This window comes from Chiloscyllium punctatum, chromosome 2, assembly GCF_047496795.1.
Source record: "Chiloscyllium punctatum isolate Juve2018m chromosome 2, sChiPun1.3, whole genome shotgun sequence".
Taxonomy (NCBI): Eukaryota; Metazoa; Chordata; class Chondrichthyes; order Orectolobiformes; family Hemiscylliidae; genus Chiloscyllium; species Chiloscyllium punctatum.
In genome coordinates this window covers 36,537,456-36,554,527 of record NC_092740.1, presented here as the reverse complement: position 1 = coordinate 36,554,527, position 17,072 = coordinate 36,537,456, and the positions used below count along the sequence as shown (strand labels likewise).

The following is a 17,072-nucleotide window of genomic DNA, read 5'->3' as shown; positions in this document are numbered from 1 at the left end:
CAGCATTAATTTTGGCCTGGAAATGTCCTCACTAAGATTAACAATTTATGCCAAAATTGGGAAAGCTGTCCTATAGACTAGTCAAGCAAAAGCCTGACATAGCCATACTCATTGAATTAAAAGTTATAATTAACGTCCTAGACACCTCCATCACCAAATCTAGGTCATTAATACAGACTACAAATATCAGCAGTCCAACTACTGACTCCTAGGCAATGCAACTGTATACCTCAATCCAGTCCTAAAAAAAAATTTTATTGCTACACTGTTTCTCGTCACTCAGTCAGTTTCATGTCCTTCCAACCACTGTCCCTTTCATTCCATGAGGCTATAACTTTGCTGACAAGCTAATATGTGACACTTTATCAAATGCCTTTTCAAAGTCTATTAAAAACAGTCCTCCCAATAATCCTGCTTGTTCACCAAACAATTGAATTAAGTTAGTTACACACCATATTTCCTCAACAAATTTATTCTAGTTTTCACTAATTAATTAATCCAAACTTATTAAAAATAGCAGTTAATTACATTGCAGATTACTGCTTCCTAAGATCTTTCCCACCACTAATGTTAAGCTAACTGGCCTGTAATTGCTGCATTTTCTGAATAAGGGTGTAACATTTGTAACTTTGCAATCCCACTGGCACCATCCTGAACCCAAGGAGATTTGGGAAATTATTGCAAATTCCACCCTTCTTTGCTTCAACATCTTTGGATGCATGTCAAAAAGTGTGGTGCTGAAAAAGCACAGCAGGTCAGGCAGCATCAGAGAAGCATGAGAATCAATGTTTCTGGCATAAGTACTTTATCAGGAGTGCTGAAGGGCTTATGCTTGAAATGTCGATTTTTCCTCCTCCTCAGATGCTGCCTAACCTGCTGTGCTTTTCCAGCGCCACACTTTTTAGATTAAGAAGAATTTGGACAGAGATTTTCAAAGTTATAAGGGATGAAGACCATGTAAATAGGAAGAGATGGTCTCCATGAGCAGAAGAGTCAAAAGTGAGAGATCGCCGATTTAGCGTGATTTACAAAATAAACAGGGGAGGGAAATTTTAAGCAGTGAATGTTTAGGATTTGAACTGCACTGTCTAAGTTTGCAGTGGAGCAAAGAACTAGATAAGCAGTTGAAGAGAAAGAAATTGCAGGCCTATTTGCAAGGCAATACAGAAAGGATCAGGGAGTTAGCTGGCTGAATTGTTCTGCAGAGAGCTAGCACAGGTACAATGGGTCCAATAACTTTCTTCTTTGCTATAATGAATCTGTAATTCTATACTGGCAATGGTTAGACTGTTTTGACCAGTGTAATTCAATACAAAATTCATCCAACATTAAGTAACCAAATCTTTTTGCTACCTTCAATGATAATAACGTTCTTTTATTTACTCATTTTATTCTAAGCAGGTTAACTTATGTTTTAGGTTTTAAATTCCTAACATTCAGCCACATGGGTTTCCACATCACAAAAAATAAATCAAATTTGTTGTCATCCAATTATCAAAACAAAACCTTAAAAATACCTACTTCCTGCAATAACTTTTCTAATTTTTCTTGCAATTCAAAGAAGTATCTCGAGGTGATATGGCCCTGTCGGGATTTATCCAGACAATCTCGTGCCAGCTCAATGATCTGGTGATGTGCAAAACTGAGGACTCCATCTGCTAGTGGAAGAACATTATCAGGAGAATAGCTAGTGATAATGTCCTGCAGCCTTTCTTCCATCTGGGCTGTGGCCTAAGGATCAAAACAACTTGGTTAGTGCAAATAAACACCAAATGTATTCCAAGTTTTAAAATATTGTGGTCTTATCATATGCAAAATTTCATTATATTGATTTTCAGTTTTATAACATGCAGTAGTGTATACTGGGACAAACAGCATTGCTAAACTTTCTTCATGATGAAAGGAAATAACTCAAACTAACCACATTAATTAACTTATTCCCAAACACATAACCAATCACTGCGTATACAATTTACAGACCACTGACGATGCTGAACTAAATTTTACTGACACTCATTAGATTGTGAAGTGCTCCATAAGATCAGCCACTTACGGGCCATATATCAAGCATAATGGATTTTTATAATGCACTATTTTTATTAGATAAGTTATAGATAAGTGTATTAGATAAGCTATAGTTTGAAATACATGTCACCAAAGTATATCCATTTTCTAAACTGTTGAATAAAAATGTAAACACACACATTTCAGAATATGTACAAACAATTGCAAATAGGAACTTTCTTTTTAAGATGGTGACTAAATCCTGGGAAGGACATTCCTTTTACCTTGGGACAGACAGTTTCATTGTGATCTAATGCTAAAATTACAGGAATAAGATTTCTTAACAGGTTAGAAGTACCCATTTATTGTATTATTATTTTACCATTATTTTATTCCTGGACATGATAATTTAAAAGAAAGATGTGAATTATGCGCACATAATTCTGAGGCTCCACACTCATCCCGATGCCTCTATTTTGTTTTTTACACTGATTTTACTTGTTGTAAACAACTTAGCCTACCCTTTCTTTGCAATATTTTGTCCCTTCAAAAATAGCGTTTTGAATCTTAAACTCAGGTATCTTATTTAGCTTGCTGCTGTACAATTTGAATAGGGAGCAAGCTTAGTAAATCAGACATTTGTTCTGCCAATGAAATGTCCAGATCTGGCAAATAAACCTAGTCAAACCTTTAATGCTTTTGCTGAGCGTAACTGCTGAGCAAATACACTCAGTAACAATGCAAGCTTTTTACAGTTTTTGCATGGTACAAAATAAAAGTTCAAAATCTGGACAAATTTCAGCTGCAGAAACTTGTGACTGTATCCAGATGCTGATAATTTACAACAGTTTGAACTGCATCATCTGTAAACAATCTTGCCTTTGGAAATCGTTCCTTGTAGACATGGTTCATCATGATAATCTCATTATCACAGCATGCTGGAGAACGTCCAGGGCTATAAAGAAGACAAACATTTTATAAGTGACAGTCCCTTTATTTACTTTCAGATGGAGTAACTGTTCTTGAAATTCTCCTGTAAAAGGGTGGCAATTATGATATAAACTGTTCAGCAGACTTTATTGGTCCAAATAGTTATAAAGCAGATGGAATACCAGTCCTAAATCAGGCCAAACAACAAATGTTCCAAATGAAGCACCAACATTCTTGCAAAACAATCTAGCTAGCGTAAAAGCATCTTTCCAGAGGTTAAAGGTTAAGATGTCATAGCTATACACCCCTTAAAGTACAAACAATTATCTGAAGCCATTTCAAATGTATGCAGGTTTATTTGTCGTAATTTAATTTAATTGTCCACATAATTTAAACCATTATAACTTGAAAGGTCTATTTGCATGAATACAGCATTTACACCAAGGAATTGATGTGTCCTTCAACAATGCTTCAGCTGTACCTTTGTTCCAAATGCTTTACAATTAATTTTTATTGAATGACATGTAATGGGCTTTTAGCCATGCAACACACCCTGAATCTCTGTTTTAATTATTTGTTAAATTACCAAGATATGTAAAATTACAGACAACCTCAAGTACAAAAATTAAAATAATCAGAACAAATTTTCCAAAATGACATTCTAATAGATTTAATATGGTACTTATTCAATAGTTATTAATAGTATACTGAAAATACACCAGAATGTATGTGCATGAAGGCTCACATCAGCCTCAAGTTCAAACACATCCAAAAAGCTCCATCTGTTCTCCAAAAATACTTTCAATTTTGAAAATATCTGCAGAGGTAGTCTAGTCGAGATCCAAGAGTAGCCTTGCTGTGGTGATAAGCAAGTAACAATGGATTTGGTATGGGGGGCCTAAAGGTCTCTGAACTGATGTGAGATGCAGAAGTTGATGACTACGTAAGTTCTACTAGAGCCTCACGTTCCATTACTTAAAGGTGGCTTATTCGGGTTGATTCACCCAATATCAGCCTAACTCACACAGAAGGTCACAGATTTTTAAGCACAAATTATTCCCAGAGTAACCGGAGTTTCCATAAACTTTTGTGTGACTTTCTAAATCACTGCACCGGAAACTGACCCGACTGCCAAAACAGGCCACCTCCTAAAAGCTGCCCTTCAAACCCCACACCATCCTGACGTGGAACTATATTGCTGTTCCTTCAATGTCACTGGATCAAAATTCTGACATTCCCTTCCTCGCAGCACTAAACCTACACCAGAGACAGTTCAGAGCAGTTCAAGGCAGCAGCTCACCACCACCTTCTCAAGAGTAATTAGGGACAGGCAATAAGTGCTGGCCCAGCCAATCAAGCCCACATCCCCTGAAATAATATAAATCAGATAAAGGAGAAATGAAACATGGTATCTCAGTACAAGTAGAGAATAGCTCCGAATGTTGTGGTTCTGTTCGCCGAGCTGGGAATTTGTGTTGCAGACGTTTCGTCCCCTGTCTAGGTGACATCCTCAGTGCTTGGGAGCCTCTTGTGAAGCCTGCGCTTAGGTGGTTGGCACAGGACACCCATTTCCTGGCTTGTCTTAGCATCTCTTGCTCGTAGGTGTTCAAAGTTTGAGAAACTTGTAGCTCGGGTGCTCGTTGTTATGGTTCTGTTCGCCGAGCTGGGAATTTGTGTCGCAGATGTTTCGTCCCCTGTCTAGGTGACATCCTCAGTGCTTGGGAGCCTCCTGTGAAGCGTTTCTGTGATGTTTCATCCGGCATTTATAGTGGCCTGTCTCTGCCGCTTCCGGTTGTCAGTTTCAGCTGTCCGCTGCAGTGGCCAGTATATTGGGTCCAGGTTGATGTGCTTATTGATTGAATCTGTGGATGAGTGCCATGCCTCTAGGAATTCCCTGGCTGTTCTCTGTTTAGTTTGTCCTATAATAGTAGCGTTGTTCCAGTCGAACTCATGTATGACAACTGGAAGCGGCAGATACATATCACTATAAATGCCGGAGGAACCATCACAGAAGCGCTTCACAGGAGGCTCCCAAGCACTGAGGATGTCACCTAGACAGTGGACGAAACATCTGCAACACAAATTCCCAGCTCGGCGAACAGAACCACAACAACGAGCACCCACGCTACAAATCTTCTCACAAACTTTGAACAGCTCTGAATTTTTAAAGTGATCTTACCACTCCTAAAAATATCAAGAGATGTATTTTAGAGCGATTTTTAAAAAAATATTGCTGCCCAATTTGTCATGCCTAATTTTGTGTTTGGCAATGTGCAACGGAGTTTGAGCAGAAACCTGGGGCCAGGGGTAGGATTAATACTTTTTAAACCAAAAGCAATTCACATCAGAATTACTGATTGCTCTCAATCGTTACTCCAACACAATGAATTAGTGCTCTGCTCTATTGGAGACTGTCCACGTAAGAGACAATGAGAAGTTGCACAGAGTGCTAAATTAACTCTGCACTGATCTGGAAGTCCATCTACAGTTATAGTGCCTGGTTCTAAAGGAGCCACTGCTTCTTTATATTAAGGCTCAGGTGATGCACAATTGAGTATCTCATTTGGAGAAAATGAAATGATCTTGAATAGAATACACTACACAATGCAGACAAAAAACAAAAATGGTGTCAATGATCAAGCAAATTATAGCATGTTGAAGTCAAAAATACCAGCGAATATTAATTACTTAACAGCTGCCAACACAAGACAAATCTTTCGTGCAAAAGCATTTTTAGTGGCAGGGGACAGAAGACATTTTTGTCCAAGGATTTTCCAGGCCTAATTACAGCTTTGCATAGTCTGGGAGTTTCAGACTGATCTGGAATTTCAGCCAAGATATTTCTAGACCGAGGATCCAAAGCTATCCCAGTAACCTTAGATTCTGTTTCTGACCAATGCATGCCAATTAGAGCAAAGGTGACAACTAAAACATCCTGAACCTGTTTGAAATCATTAGCATCAGCTGCAGGCTGCTGCAACATTTTCCATGACTTAAGTTACATGTTCAGGACTCAAGGTATTTCCAAACTGCCACTTTCCTTTGAGAAGTTTAAGGCTAAAACACATACATTTAAAAAAAAATGAAGCCATACAGTAAGTTTAAAAGAAGCCCAGTTATGAAGCAAATCTTTGGAGATGAAATGATTCAAAGTGAGTATGAACTCATTAAGAGCTGCTGTTGCTGTTGCTACTTGTAGCTCCTGGCCGGAAACCTGCTGTAATGGTCACTGTTTTATCTGTCTTGTGCCATTGATTCAATCGTATCAATCAAAATTAATGCCCAATCACTTTTAAATTGTAAGTTACAGTCCAGAAAGCTTGGCTTCTTCTTTTTGTTCTGCTAGTTCTCAGATTAGAGAACAACTGTACAACACCCAATTTAATACAGCACCTAATTAAATAACTCCACAGAGACCATATCCCATCACCAAGTCACCCTTTATTTATAAATGGAAAGTCCGTGACACTGAGAGCTGACACGTAGGGAGCAGGATGACTGATCAGAACCTCTGACACTCCTGTTTATATCTGTCGCCCCAGGACTCCCTGATTGGACCAGATTAACAGTCCCAATCAGAGAACCCATACTCTATGAGGTCCATCTGGCTGACCTTGTTACATTCACTGCAGCCAGGCTTACTTCTTAGTAGGAATAAAAATTTGTACTTTCAGATAAGTCAATCTTTGGTAGTCACTCTTGCATGAGATTTCAATTTTTGTTGCTCTTTTCTTCCCTTTTAACACCCATTGCTGCATTTATTTTTGAGATTCCCTCAGATTCCTCTAATTTTTTTTTATTAAAACTGACCAAAATTAGGCAATTGTTTAATCAAATCTGTGGTTAACTACAAGAGATGTAAGATAAAGCTGTCAAAAAAACAATGCAAGTGAGAAATTGTTGAGTTGGTATTAAGAGCATATAAATACAAACAACTCAGTGTGACTTAGCACTGAATAGGACTTTGTTGGGAGTTGGGTATGGGAGATCTTAATCTCCATATCAAAATCTGATTTAGTTTGTATTCCACATTTGACATTTAAATACAGTTTATTGTTTAAACTCTAAATTTCATCCAGACTTAAGCAGGGAGAGACAAGCTCACTACTTGAGAGCAGTTGAAGATATCTAATCAGGGATATCAGCTTAAACTGTGTTTTCTGTACTTAGAGCTGAGCTAACTCAGATCATATAAATAGAGAAATCTTGGTACAGCTTAGCACTGAATGCAACATTGAGCAGATGTTGGGAATTGGATGAGGAAAGGAGTTGGGGGAAGGAGGTGCTTTTTAACTAAACTTTTGTCACCCTGTAGGCATTGGTTCTCATTCTTTAACAGGCAAAGAAGTTAGCTGTTTGGTCAGTATCTGGTAACTAGTTAAAGTTCATTCTACTCCTAAAGTTTTAAAATGGTATAGGAACTGGTGGCAAAGTTAACAACCTCTCCCCAGTGGCGGCACGGTGACTCAGTGGTTAGCACTGCTGCCTCACAGCACCAGGGAGCCAGGTTCAATTCCGGCCCCAGGCAACTGTCTGTGTGGAGTTTGCACATTCTCCCTATGTCTGCGTGGGTTTCCTCTGGGTGCTCCGGTTTCCTCCCACAGTCCAAAGATATGCAGGTCAGGTGAACTGGCCATGCTAAATTGCCCATAGTGTTAGGTGCATTCGTCAGAGGGAAACGGGTCTGGGTGGGTTACTCTTTGGAGGGTGGGTGTGGACTTGTTGGGCCGAAGGGCCTGTTTCCACACCGTAGGTAATCTAACCTAAACTTAATAAAATATATATAAAGATGAAACTAAGTAACAGAATAAAATAATGAATTTGGTAAATAAAACATGCTAGGAATGGTAGGACAGGTAATGTGGCACTGTATTTTATTCATTTGTGGGATGTGGGTTTCACTGCCCATCCCTAATTGCCCGTCAGGCAGCATTTTGGCATTGATTCCCTTTAGTGTATCCAGCTCTGTGCTCCATGCAATATTTTTTAAAAAATATATAATTGAAGCAATTCCATCTCTAATTGTAACATAGAGCAATCCACTTTTCCTCACAATGATTTTTTTCATTAATATTGACGAGAAGAAATTTTCGTCTTTAAGCTGATGACTACAAACCTAAGACTCCGGGAGCGCGGTCGCATCGCAGGAGGCCTCCGTTTCTCATCATTGGCGATGGCATCTGTACTGCAGAAATGCTTGGAAAGAAAGTGAAGTTCATCCGGAGTTGGTTGGTATGGCAACTGATGCAGCTTTTCCTGAGATGAACATGATGACTGGAAAAATAACAGAGGCAGAACATTACAGTTCAATGCATAGATTGCCTTTCACTATAAAAGAATGCTGGATCTTAAAAGTGCCAGGAATTCGAGTAGAGACGTGGGCAGGATCAATCAGGAGAAGCAACGACAATTGACAGAACATCAAACTATAATAAACTATAATGGAGGCCATTTTTTATTCTGATAGCATTGAGGGTATCCAATTCACTTTCATGAAAGGAGTGGATTAACAAGAATCAGAGTCTAATGATGATCACGAATCCATTGCCGATTATCAGAAAAATCCATCTAGTTCACTGATGTCCTTTAGGAAAGGAAACTGCTACACTTGGTCAACATCTGAATCCAGATCCACAACATAACGGCTGACTTTCAACTGTCTTCTGGGCAAAAGTTAATAAAATATCTTTACAGTTGAAAATAAGTAATGGTATAAATTAATGAATTTGTTAAATAAGCACATTAGGAATGATAGGACAGGGATGGGCAATAAATATTGGCCTAGTTAGTGATACCCTCATCCCATGAATGAATAAAACAAAACTCAATGACTTTTCAGTGAGTCACAGAAAAAGTTAGTTTACTTTTGAATATGCTGTCGAAATGTTACCATAATTATTCATTACATGCTAACTCTGCTCATCGTTTAATTACCAACTCTCTGCTCAGTCCCAATAAGAATTACTTGATACTTCAACTGATTCGGCCGAATAAGTATTGGATGCTGGAAATCAGAAACACCAGAAATTGCTGGGAAAACTCAGCAGGTCTGGCAGTATCTGTAGAGAGAAAGCAGAGTTAACGTTTTGAGTTCGGTGACCTTTCTTCAATTCTGAGAAGTCAACTCTGCTTTCGCCACACAGATGCTGCCAGACATGCTGAGTTTTCCCTGCAATCTGTTTTTGATTCCAACTATCCAAAAAAACTTGAAATTATTAATCACAGTTCATATACTTTTGATACATATCTTGTCAGCAGTTAATGCCGTTAATCCAGCTTGAACATTGCAAACTTTTCTATGTCTCAGGTTTTATCCTCCATCCAAAATTAATTTCAGGGTGGATTAATTGCATATATGTTTTAGGAAGAAAAAAACACAATGATTTCAAAAATAAGCCTTTAATTTACTGCTTGGAGCTGAGAACACACAAACTTGCTAAATCTTTTCTCCAGTAGATTTCCTGATTCTTTAAGATTGCAAAGAAAGGAAACCTGAATGTATGGAAGCAGATCACTGCAGTGGATCAAAACATGTGCCATCAAATACTGGAATTCTTGGCACTATTTTAACTTACGTGCAAATAATAGGTTCAACTTTTAGCAAGTTAATGCATAAATTTGTTATTGGTCTCTGCTCACAGGAAATTTTATAGTTCCAGTCCAAGAATAAGACATCATATGGATGAGATAATAAGAAACTTACAGACACAGTGGAGCTTGGAGTATTCGTGCCATATCCAGATGATGGGAGAGAAGCCAAAGACCATCGACGCCCATCACTCCTAAAAATAATTTTAGAAGTTATTTCAATATCACCACTAATGTCCATTTAAGGTTAACCATCTATTAACAATAACTTGTTTCTTCACATAACATGACTTGGGTGTATTGCACTTCAGTGGAAGTGGAAAGCCATTTTATTGTGGAAGCTCACACTGATGCTGCACTTACAGCACAAGCTTGTAGTTAAAACACACCAGTGGGAAAGTTAGTAAAGACACAGTTCAAAATTAGAAGTGCATTATTTTTTGAATTGGAATTGAACGTAACATTTAAGCAACACAAATGGTGATCATGCAGAATATCTTTGTATTTCAGAGGTACTGGCTTCTTACACAGATCCTTAGGCTTGAGTGGTCTGGCAAGCTTAAAAAAAAAGATAAACCTCCAGAGCCAGATGAAATGTAACCTTCGCTGTTCAGTGAAGCAGGTGAGAAAATAGCAGGGGTGCTGGCAATAATGTTCAAATCCTCTCGGGCCTTGGGAGAGGCACCAGAGCTAATATGGTACTGTTATTCAAATAGGGAGCAAGCGATAAACCATGAACTTTACAGGCCATTCAGTCTAACCTTACCAGCAAGAAAATTATTGGAAATTAATTCTTTCTGTCAGAATTTAACTTTTTTTGAAGTAGTAACCAGGTGTTCAGGTGAGGGCAATACATTTGACATAGTCTACTTAGACTTCAGCAAGGCTTCTGATTAAGTCCCACATGGGAAACTGGTTACTGATAAGAGTCATGGGAGCCAATGAAATTTGGCTAATGGATCCATTATTGGCAGAGGGACAGAAAGCAGAGGGTGATGGTTGAGAGATGTTTCTGTGACAAGAAGCCTCTGCCCAATAGGGTTCCACAGGGATTGGTGTTGGGGCCCTTGCTGTTTTTGGTGAAATGAGAACAATTTAAATGTGAACATAGATGGGTTGATAAATTAGTTTGTGGATGATATGAAAATTGGCAAAAAATGGTAAAGAGTCATTGAGACTTAGAGATGTACAGCATGGAAACAGACCCTTCGGTCCAAATCCTACATGCTGACTAGATATCCCAATCTAAATTTGTCCCATTTGCGAGCACCCGGCCAATATCCCTCTAAAGCCTTCCTATTCATATTCCCATCCAGATGCCTTTTAAATGTTGCAATTGTACCAGCCTCCACCACTTCCTCTGGCAGCTCATTCTATACACGTACCATCCTCTGCATGAAAAAGTTTGCCCTTAGATCCCTTTTAAATCTTTCCCCTCTCATCCTAAACCTATGCCCTCTAGTTCTAGACTCCCCCACCCTAGGAAAAAGACCTTGTCTATTTATTCTATCCATGCCCCTCATAATTTTATAAACCTCTAAAAGGTCACTCCTCAGCCTCCGGCGCTCCTGGGAAAACAGACCCAGCCTGTTTAGCCTCTCCCTATAGCTCAAATCCTCCAACCCTGGTAATATCCTTGTCAATCTTTTTTGAACCTTTTCAAGTTTCACAACATCTTTACAATAGGAAGGAGACCAGAATTGCATGCAATATTCCAAGATGATAGCCGTAAGAGTGCAAGAGGACATAAATTGGCTGAAAACATGAGCTGATCAATGGAAAATGGAGTTCAGTCTGGATAAGTGTGAGGTGATGCACTGGGACAGGACAAACAATGCAAGGGAATACACGTTAAACAGTAGGACCTGGGGAAGTACTGAAGATTAGAGGGACTGTAGTGTGCATGTCTACTGGCAGGACAGGTAAAGTGATTAAGGAGGTAACAGGACATTTGTCTTTCCTAGCCATAGCATGGAGTTCAAGAACAGAGAGGTTATGCAGAAACTGCACAAAAAGTCAGTTCAGCCACAGCTATAGTATCATGTGCAGGTCTGGAATCTACATAGAGATGAGATGTGATTGGTGAAAAGGGTACAGAGGAGATTCACCAGGATCTTTGGTAGCACGGTGGCTCAGTGGTTAGCACTGCTGCCTCAAAGCACCAGGGACACAGGTTCGATTCCAGCCTCGGGCAACTGTTTGAGTGGAGTTTGCACATTCTCCCAGTGTGTGCGTGGGTTTTCTCTGGGTGCTCCGGTTTCCTCACACAATCCAAAGATTTGCAGGTTAGGTGAACTGGCAATGCTAAATTGCCCATAGTGTTCAGGAATGTGTAGGTTAGGTGCATTAGTCAGGGGAAATATAAAGTAATAGGGTAGCGGAATAGGTCTGGATGGGATACTCTTCAGAGGGTCAGTGTGGACTTGTTAGGCCAAATGGCCTGTTTCTACATTGTAGGGATTCTGAATTCTAAAATTACCTGGGCTGGAGAGTTTTAGTCAGGAAGAGATATTGGATAGAGTCATAGAGATGTACAGCACAGAAACAGACCCTTCAGTCCAACTCGTCCATGCCGACCTGATATCCCAACCCAATCTAGGCCCATTTGCCAGCAGTTGGGCCATATCCCTCCAAACCCTTCCTATTCATATACCCATCCAGTTGCCTTTTAAATGTTGTAAACGTATGAGCCTCCACCACTTCCTCTAGCAGCTCATTCCATTTCTGCACCACACTGTTTACATCTTTCCAATCTCACCCTAAACCTATGCCTGCTGGTTCTGGACTCCCCCACCCCTAAAGCAGAGGAGATTGTGAGGGAACACTATTGAGATGTATAAATTACGAGGGGCATACATAGGGAAGAGACCTTTCCTCTTGATGGAGTGATCAATGAAAAGATGATAAGATATGGAGCAAGGATATAGAGAGGGCAAGATGAAAAATCCTTCAGCCAAAGGGTGGCGGGAATCTGGAATTCACTGTATGTGAGGATGGTAGAGGCAGGGGAGATAAGATTTTAAACTCTGGTCTCTTTCCATTTCTTTTGGATAAGGACTTTAAGATCTGGTCACTTTTCTTTGGCTGTGCTTCTTTTAATTCTTCTCATTTTTTAAAAAAATTCTGGTTTTGTATTTTAAGATGGCAGCAGAGAATGGTGACTTTTCACTGTACTCCTGTACTTGAGTACACATGGCAATAAAAACTAATTCCATCTAAAAAATTCCAATGCCAAGGCATACAAGCTTGTGGGCCAAGTGATGGAATATGGGATAGTATGGTTACGTGCTTGGTTTTGACAATATAGACTTGATGAGCCGAAGGGCCTTTTTCTGTGCTGTAGACCTCTCTGACTCTAAATTTCAAAAAACATTATTATTTTAAGGAATAATTATTTCACAGTTCATGAGCCAGATTCTACTATAGCGAAGCATCAGTCCGGCTTGTTTACGCATGTTACCCTTCTATATGTCAAGTTGCTGAAAGCGTGAGCTCTTAATGCTGCTGAATGAGAGAAATTAGCCACCTGTGATACAAACCAACTGGGCAAGCAACTGAGAGTCCCTAATATCGAGTGAAAGATTGAGAAATAAATCGTGTAAGGACTGAGAATGGGCAAACTCAATGTCACATCACGTGCAGAAAACGAAATGAAGAGAGAGACAGAGAGATTGGATTTAGAGACAGAAAAGTTTAAAAATAAAGCTTTAACAACAAGTAAAACCTGAAGGATTGAGACCTATCACTAAGGGTTAAATTTAACCTACAGTAAAAAGAAACTTTAACTGGAAGTGATTTCCCTTTCTCGGTCATGCCTGCTGCAGGTACAGGAGCTTCATATTATTCTTTATGTTTCAGACCAGAGACAAATCACTGAAGCCAATGGTGAAATGTCACAGCTCGACAGCAACCTGTACATTTAATAGCAGACTCATCATTTGCCTGAAGCTGCTGCACCACTTACACAAAAAAATGGCAATGAACAGCATTTGCCTCATTGTTGTTCTGAGTGCAAAATCTAGCTCTATGTTTAATATTAATATAGTCGCAGAGTCAGGCTGCAGAGGAACAGACCCTTCGGTCCATCTCATCCATGCCAACCAGATGTCCTAAACGGATCTAGTCCCATTTGCCAGCATTTGGCCCATATCTCTGACAACCCTTCCTCTTCATATACCTATCCAGATGGCTTTTAAATATTGTACTGCCTCCACCACTTCCTCTGGGAGTTGCATACACACACCAACCTCAGTGAAAAAGCTAGCCCCAGGTCCCTTTTAAATCTTTCCCCTCTCACCTTCAACCAATGCCCTGTAGCATTGGACTTTCCCACCCTGAGAAAAAGACCAGGGCTATTCACCCTATCCATGCTCTTCATGATTTTATAAATCTTGAGTGTGTACCACCACCAATAGGTGAGTCTCTCATGACTGCTTGCGACAGCTTGCTGTGTTTGCCTGGATCACACTGGCGACTACAGTTCAAAAACATTCTATTGGCTGTGAAGCTCTGTGGGGAAAGGTGTGTCAGGAATGAAAGACCCTTTTTTTTTGTTATTAAGCCAAGACAAATCAGTGACCCAGAGAAAGTGAGGACTGCAGATGCTGGAGGTCAGAGTCGAGTGTGTGGTGCTGGAAAAGCACAGCAGGCCAGGCAGCATCCAAGGAGCAGGAGAATCGACGTTCCATCATTCCTGACTAGATTAGATTAGATTAGATTACTTACAGTGCGAAAACATGCCCTTCGGCCCAACAAATCCACACTGAAGGGCTTATGCCCGAAACGTCAATTCTCCTGCTCCTCAGCTGCTGCCTGGCCTGCTGCACTTTTCCAACACCACAAATCAGTAACCCACAAGCTAATTTTTAGTAATGTCGTAAACCATTGAAAGGTACTTCAGGCATAAAAGAACAAAACAGACTTAGAGGAGAATTTTAAACAGGCTGGGATGAAAGCAAATGCAGAACAAAACCTGGCTTCCATCAAATGAAGGGTTCATATTTCAGAACCACTCATCACTCAGATCCACCAACTACTGTTGGAAGATGATATAGTCAGGCCTAGCCTGAATAAATGATAGGATATGAGAATATGAAGCCTGAGAGATGAAGCATGCTTGATACGCAGCACTGTAATCAGAATAAAAGGTTAAGAATGAGCAAAGATTATTAACTTGCTAAAACGCATTGAGAACTATAGGAATCAGAAACCTGACAGAAAAAAAACATATTTTTCCCTGATCCAAAGTCTTGACTTTGTCTTGCAACCTTTTATGCAAAGTGATTTAGTTGTTTTTCAGCTGGCATCCTCAGAATGCAGTCTAACAGAACCTTTAAATCACCCTCCTCAATAAATGAACCCTTCATTACAAATGTAAAGGAAATGTTCCCAGAAGACAGAACATTAAGGAATTACAGATAGAAGCTGAAGTTTGTCTCTGTTACTTGCAAGTTCCGTGCCTAAACCTTCAGCTACGTGGACAATAAAAATGAAATATGAACTGCATAAAAAGTGTGTCCTTAAATCACAACCTGCCACTTGTCCTGCAAATTTTCTTTCTCTCGAAAGGAAGGAAAACATACATGTTAAATTTCACAGCAAAAATAAAAACACAAGTAAGACAAGTTATGACAAAGCAGACAAAACTGGCTTTGGTAAGTGAGTAGCATGATGCAGATATTTTCAGAAACCATCCCCATGCTGAATTACCTGTCGGTTCTGTGGCCGTGGCTGAAGGATATCACAGGGTAGTTAAGAAGCAGAAAAACAAAGGCAAAATTTACACTTTTAACATATTCAATCATGAAATGGTGAGTGACAAAATCAGAATAACGTTTAGACAGCAAACTCATTTATAGTTTATATTCTTTCTACAAGACTCCAAAGTGGCTACTAATTTCAATGTACTAATCGGCCCAAGATATTCACAATTTAAGTTGCATGCAGATCAATTAATCTCTTCTAAACTGTCATTACAATACAATCAATGAAATCTTAATGTCAAGGCTATCTGTTCCTGTTATTTTAACTACAGTAGATCATAAGGTCAATCTCTCACACTTGAAAAATCTTAAAATCCAGGCCAAAATATATGCCCAGCAAAAATGTAAAATACTGATGTTGGTGAAGCTGGTTTCCATCTCAAAGTCTGGAATAAGACACAAAGCTGGTAATTCAAATTAAATGCATGTGACACACTTTATTGAATGAGTTTATTCTTCAAGGATATCTTTCGCCATGACCACACATTTTTAAAAAATGCATGGTTTTCAGTGTCTGACGCAAAGTGTTCATTAAATTCATCCTGAGTCAATTTGGTTGTGGAGTCATCACAAGGATTCCATCCTGGATTAGACTTGGTATTTACAGTTTCAAAATCTTTCCTTCACAACAAATCATCTTCCCCTTTATCCACTATCTTGCATGTTCCTCATTTTTTTTTGAATGATCTCATGTCAATTCATGCATCAACATCATTCCAAAACCTGATGACAAAATCACAAGAAACCTCAAATAGGGCATTACAGCACACTGGCTCAGTTGTTAGCACTGCTGCCTCACAGCACCAAGGACACAGGTTCAATTCCAACCTCTGGTGATTGGCTGTGTGAAATTTGACATTCGCCCAGTGTCTGCGTGGGTTTCCTTTAGGTGCTCCAGTTTCCTCCCACAGTCCAAAGATATACACGTTAGGCCATGCTAAATTCTCAATAGTGTCCAAGGATAAGAAAGCTAGGTGGATTAGTCAGGGTAAATGTGGAGTTACAGGGGACTGGGGTGGGCTATTCTTCAGAGGGTCTGTACAGAGTCGATGGACTGAATGGCCTCTTTCCACATTGTAGAGTTATGGAGGACGTCAGCAGATCAGGAAACGTGTATGGAGAGAAACAGTTGATGTCTAGAGTTTTATCTAACTCTTCCTCAGAAGTGAAAGGAGCTGAAAAATGCTGCTTTATAATGCTATAAACAGTGGGGGAGCAAGGTTGAGGGTAGCCAGAGCTAAAGGCAGAGGTTGCTAACATTCAGATGCCAAATGAGCGCTATTGAAAATTTGAAAAGGGGAAAATATCCACACTGCTCAGAGCAAAGTCAACAAGATACTGTTGTGAGGGCAAATGGAAGAAAACTAGAGAATGAGGGTAGGACTTATACAGTTAATGGTTGGACGCTGGAGTGTGTTGCCAAACAAACAGACCTAGGCGTGTAGATGCATAGTTCCTTGAAAGTGGAATTGAAGGCAGGCAGGTGGTGAAAGCAGCATTTGGAATGCTTACCCTCGTGGGTCAGTGAATTGAGTATCGGAGTTGGGATGTCATGTTATGACTGTTCAGATAAGAATACTGGTGAGAATATTTTAGAATACTGCATTCAATTCTGATCGCCCATCTATAGGAATGATATTGTTAAACTTGAGAGGGTGCAGGAAAGATTTACAAGGATGTTGTCAGGGTTGGAGGGTTTGAGTTCTTGGGAAAGGCTGAATAGTCTGGGCCTGTTTTTCCTCGAAGTTGAAGGTTGAGAGCTGACCTTATTGTGGTTTATAAAATCAT

At 39.6% G+C, this 17,072-nt stretch overlaps 1 protein-coding gene across 14 annotated transcripts in view; it reads right to left on the bottom strand.

The window, feature by feature from the left end:
- Nucleotides 1-17,072, bottom strand: part of LOC140496238 (microtubule-associated serine/threonine-protein kinase 4-like) — a 475,527-nt gene that overhangs the window by 87,521 nt on the left and 370,934 nt on the right. For 10 of the 14 annotated variants that reach the window (XM_072595744.1, XM_072595752.1, XM_072595779.1 and 7 more), the window contains 5 exons: nt 15,232-15,252; nt 9,638-9,716; nt 8,051-8,208; nt 2,884-2,959; nt 1,522-1,731 (listed from right to left, as the gene is read on the bottom strand). In XM_072595744.1, the coding sequence (XP_072451845.1) occupies nt 1,522-1,731; nt 2,884-2,959; nt 8,051-8,208; nt 9,638-9,716; nt 15,232-15,252 (544 nt within the window). The remainder of the gene's footprint in view (nt 1-1,521; nt 1,732-2,883; nt 2,960-8,050; nt 8,209-9,637; nt 9,717-15,231; nt 15,253-17,072) is intronic. The other 4 variants (XM_072595762.1, XM_072595771.1, XM_072595798.1 and 1 more) reach the window with 1 other exon arrangement.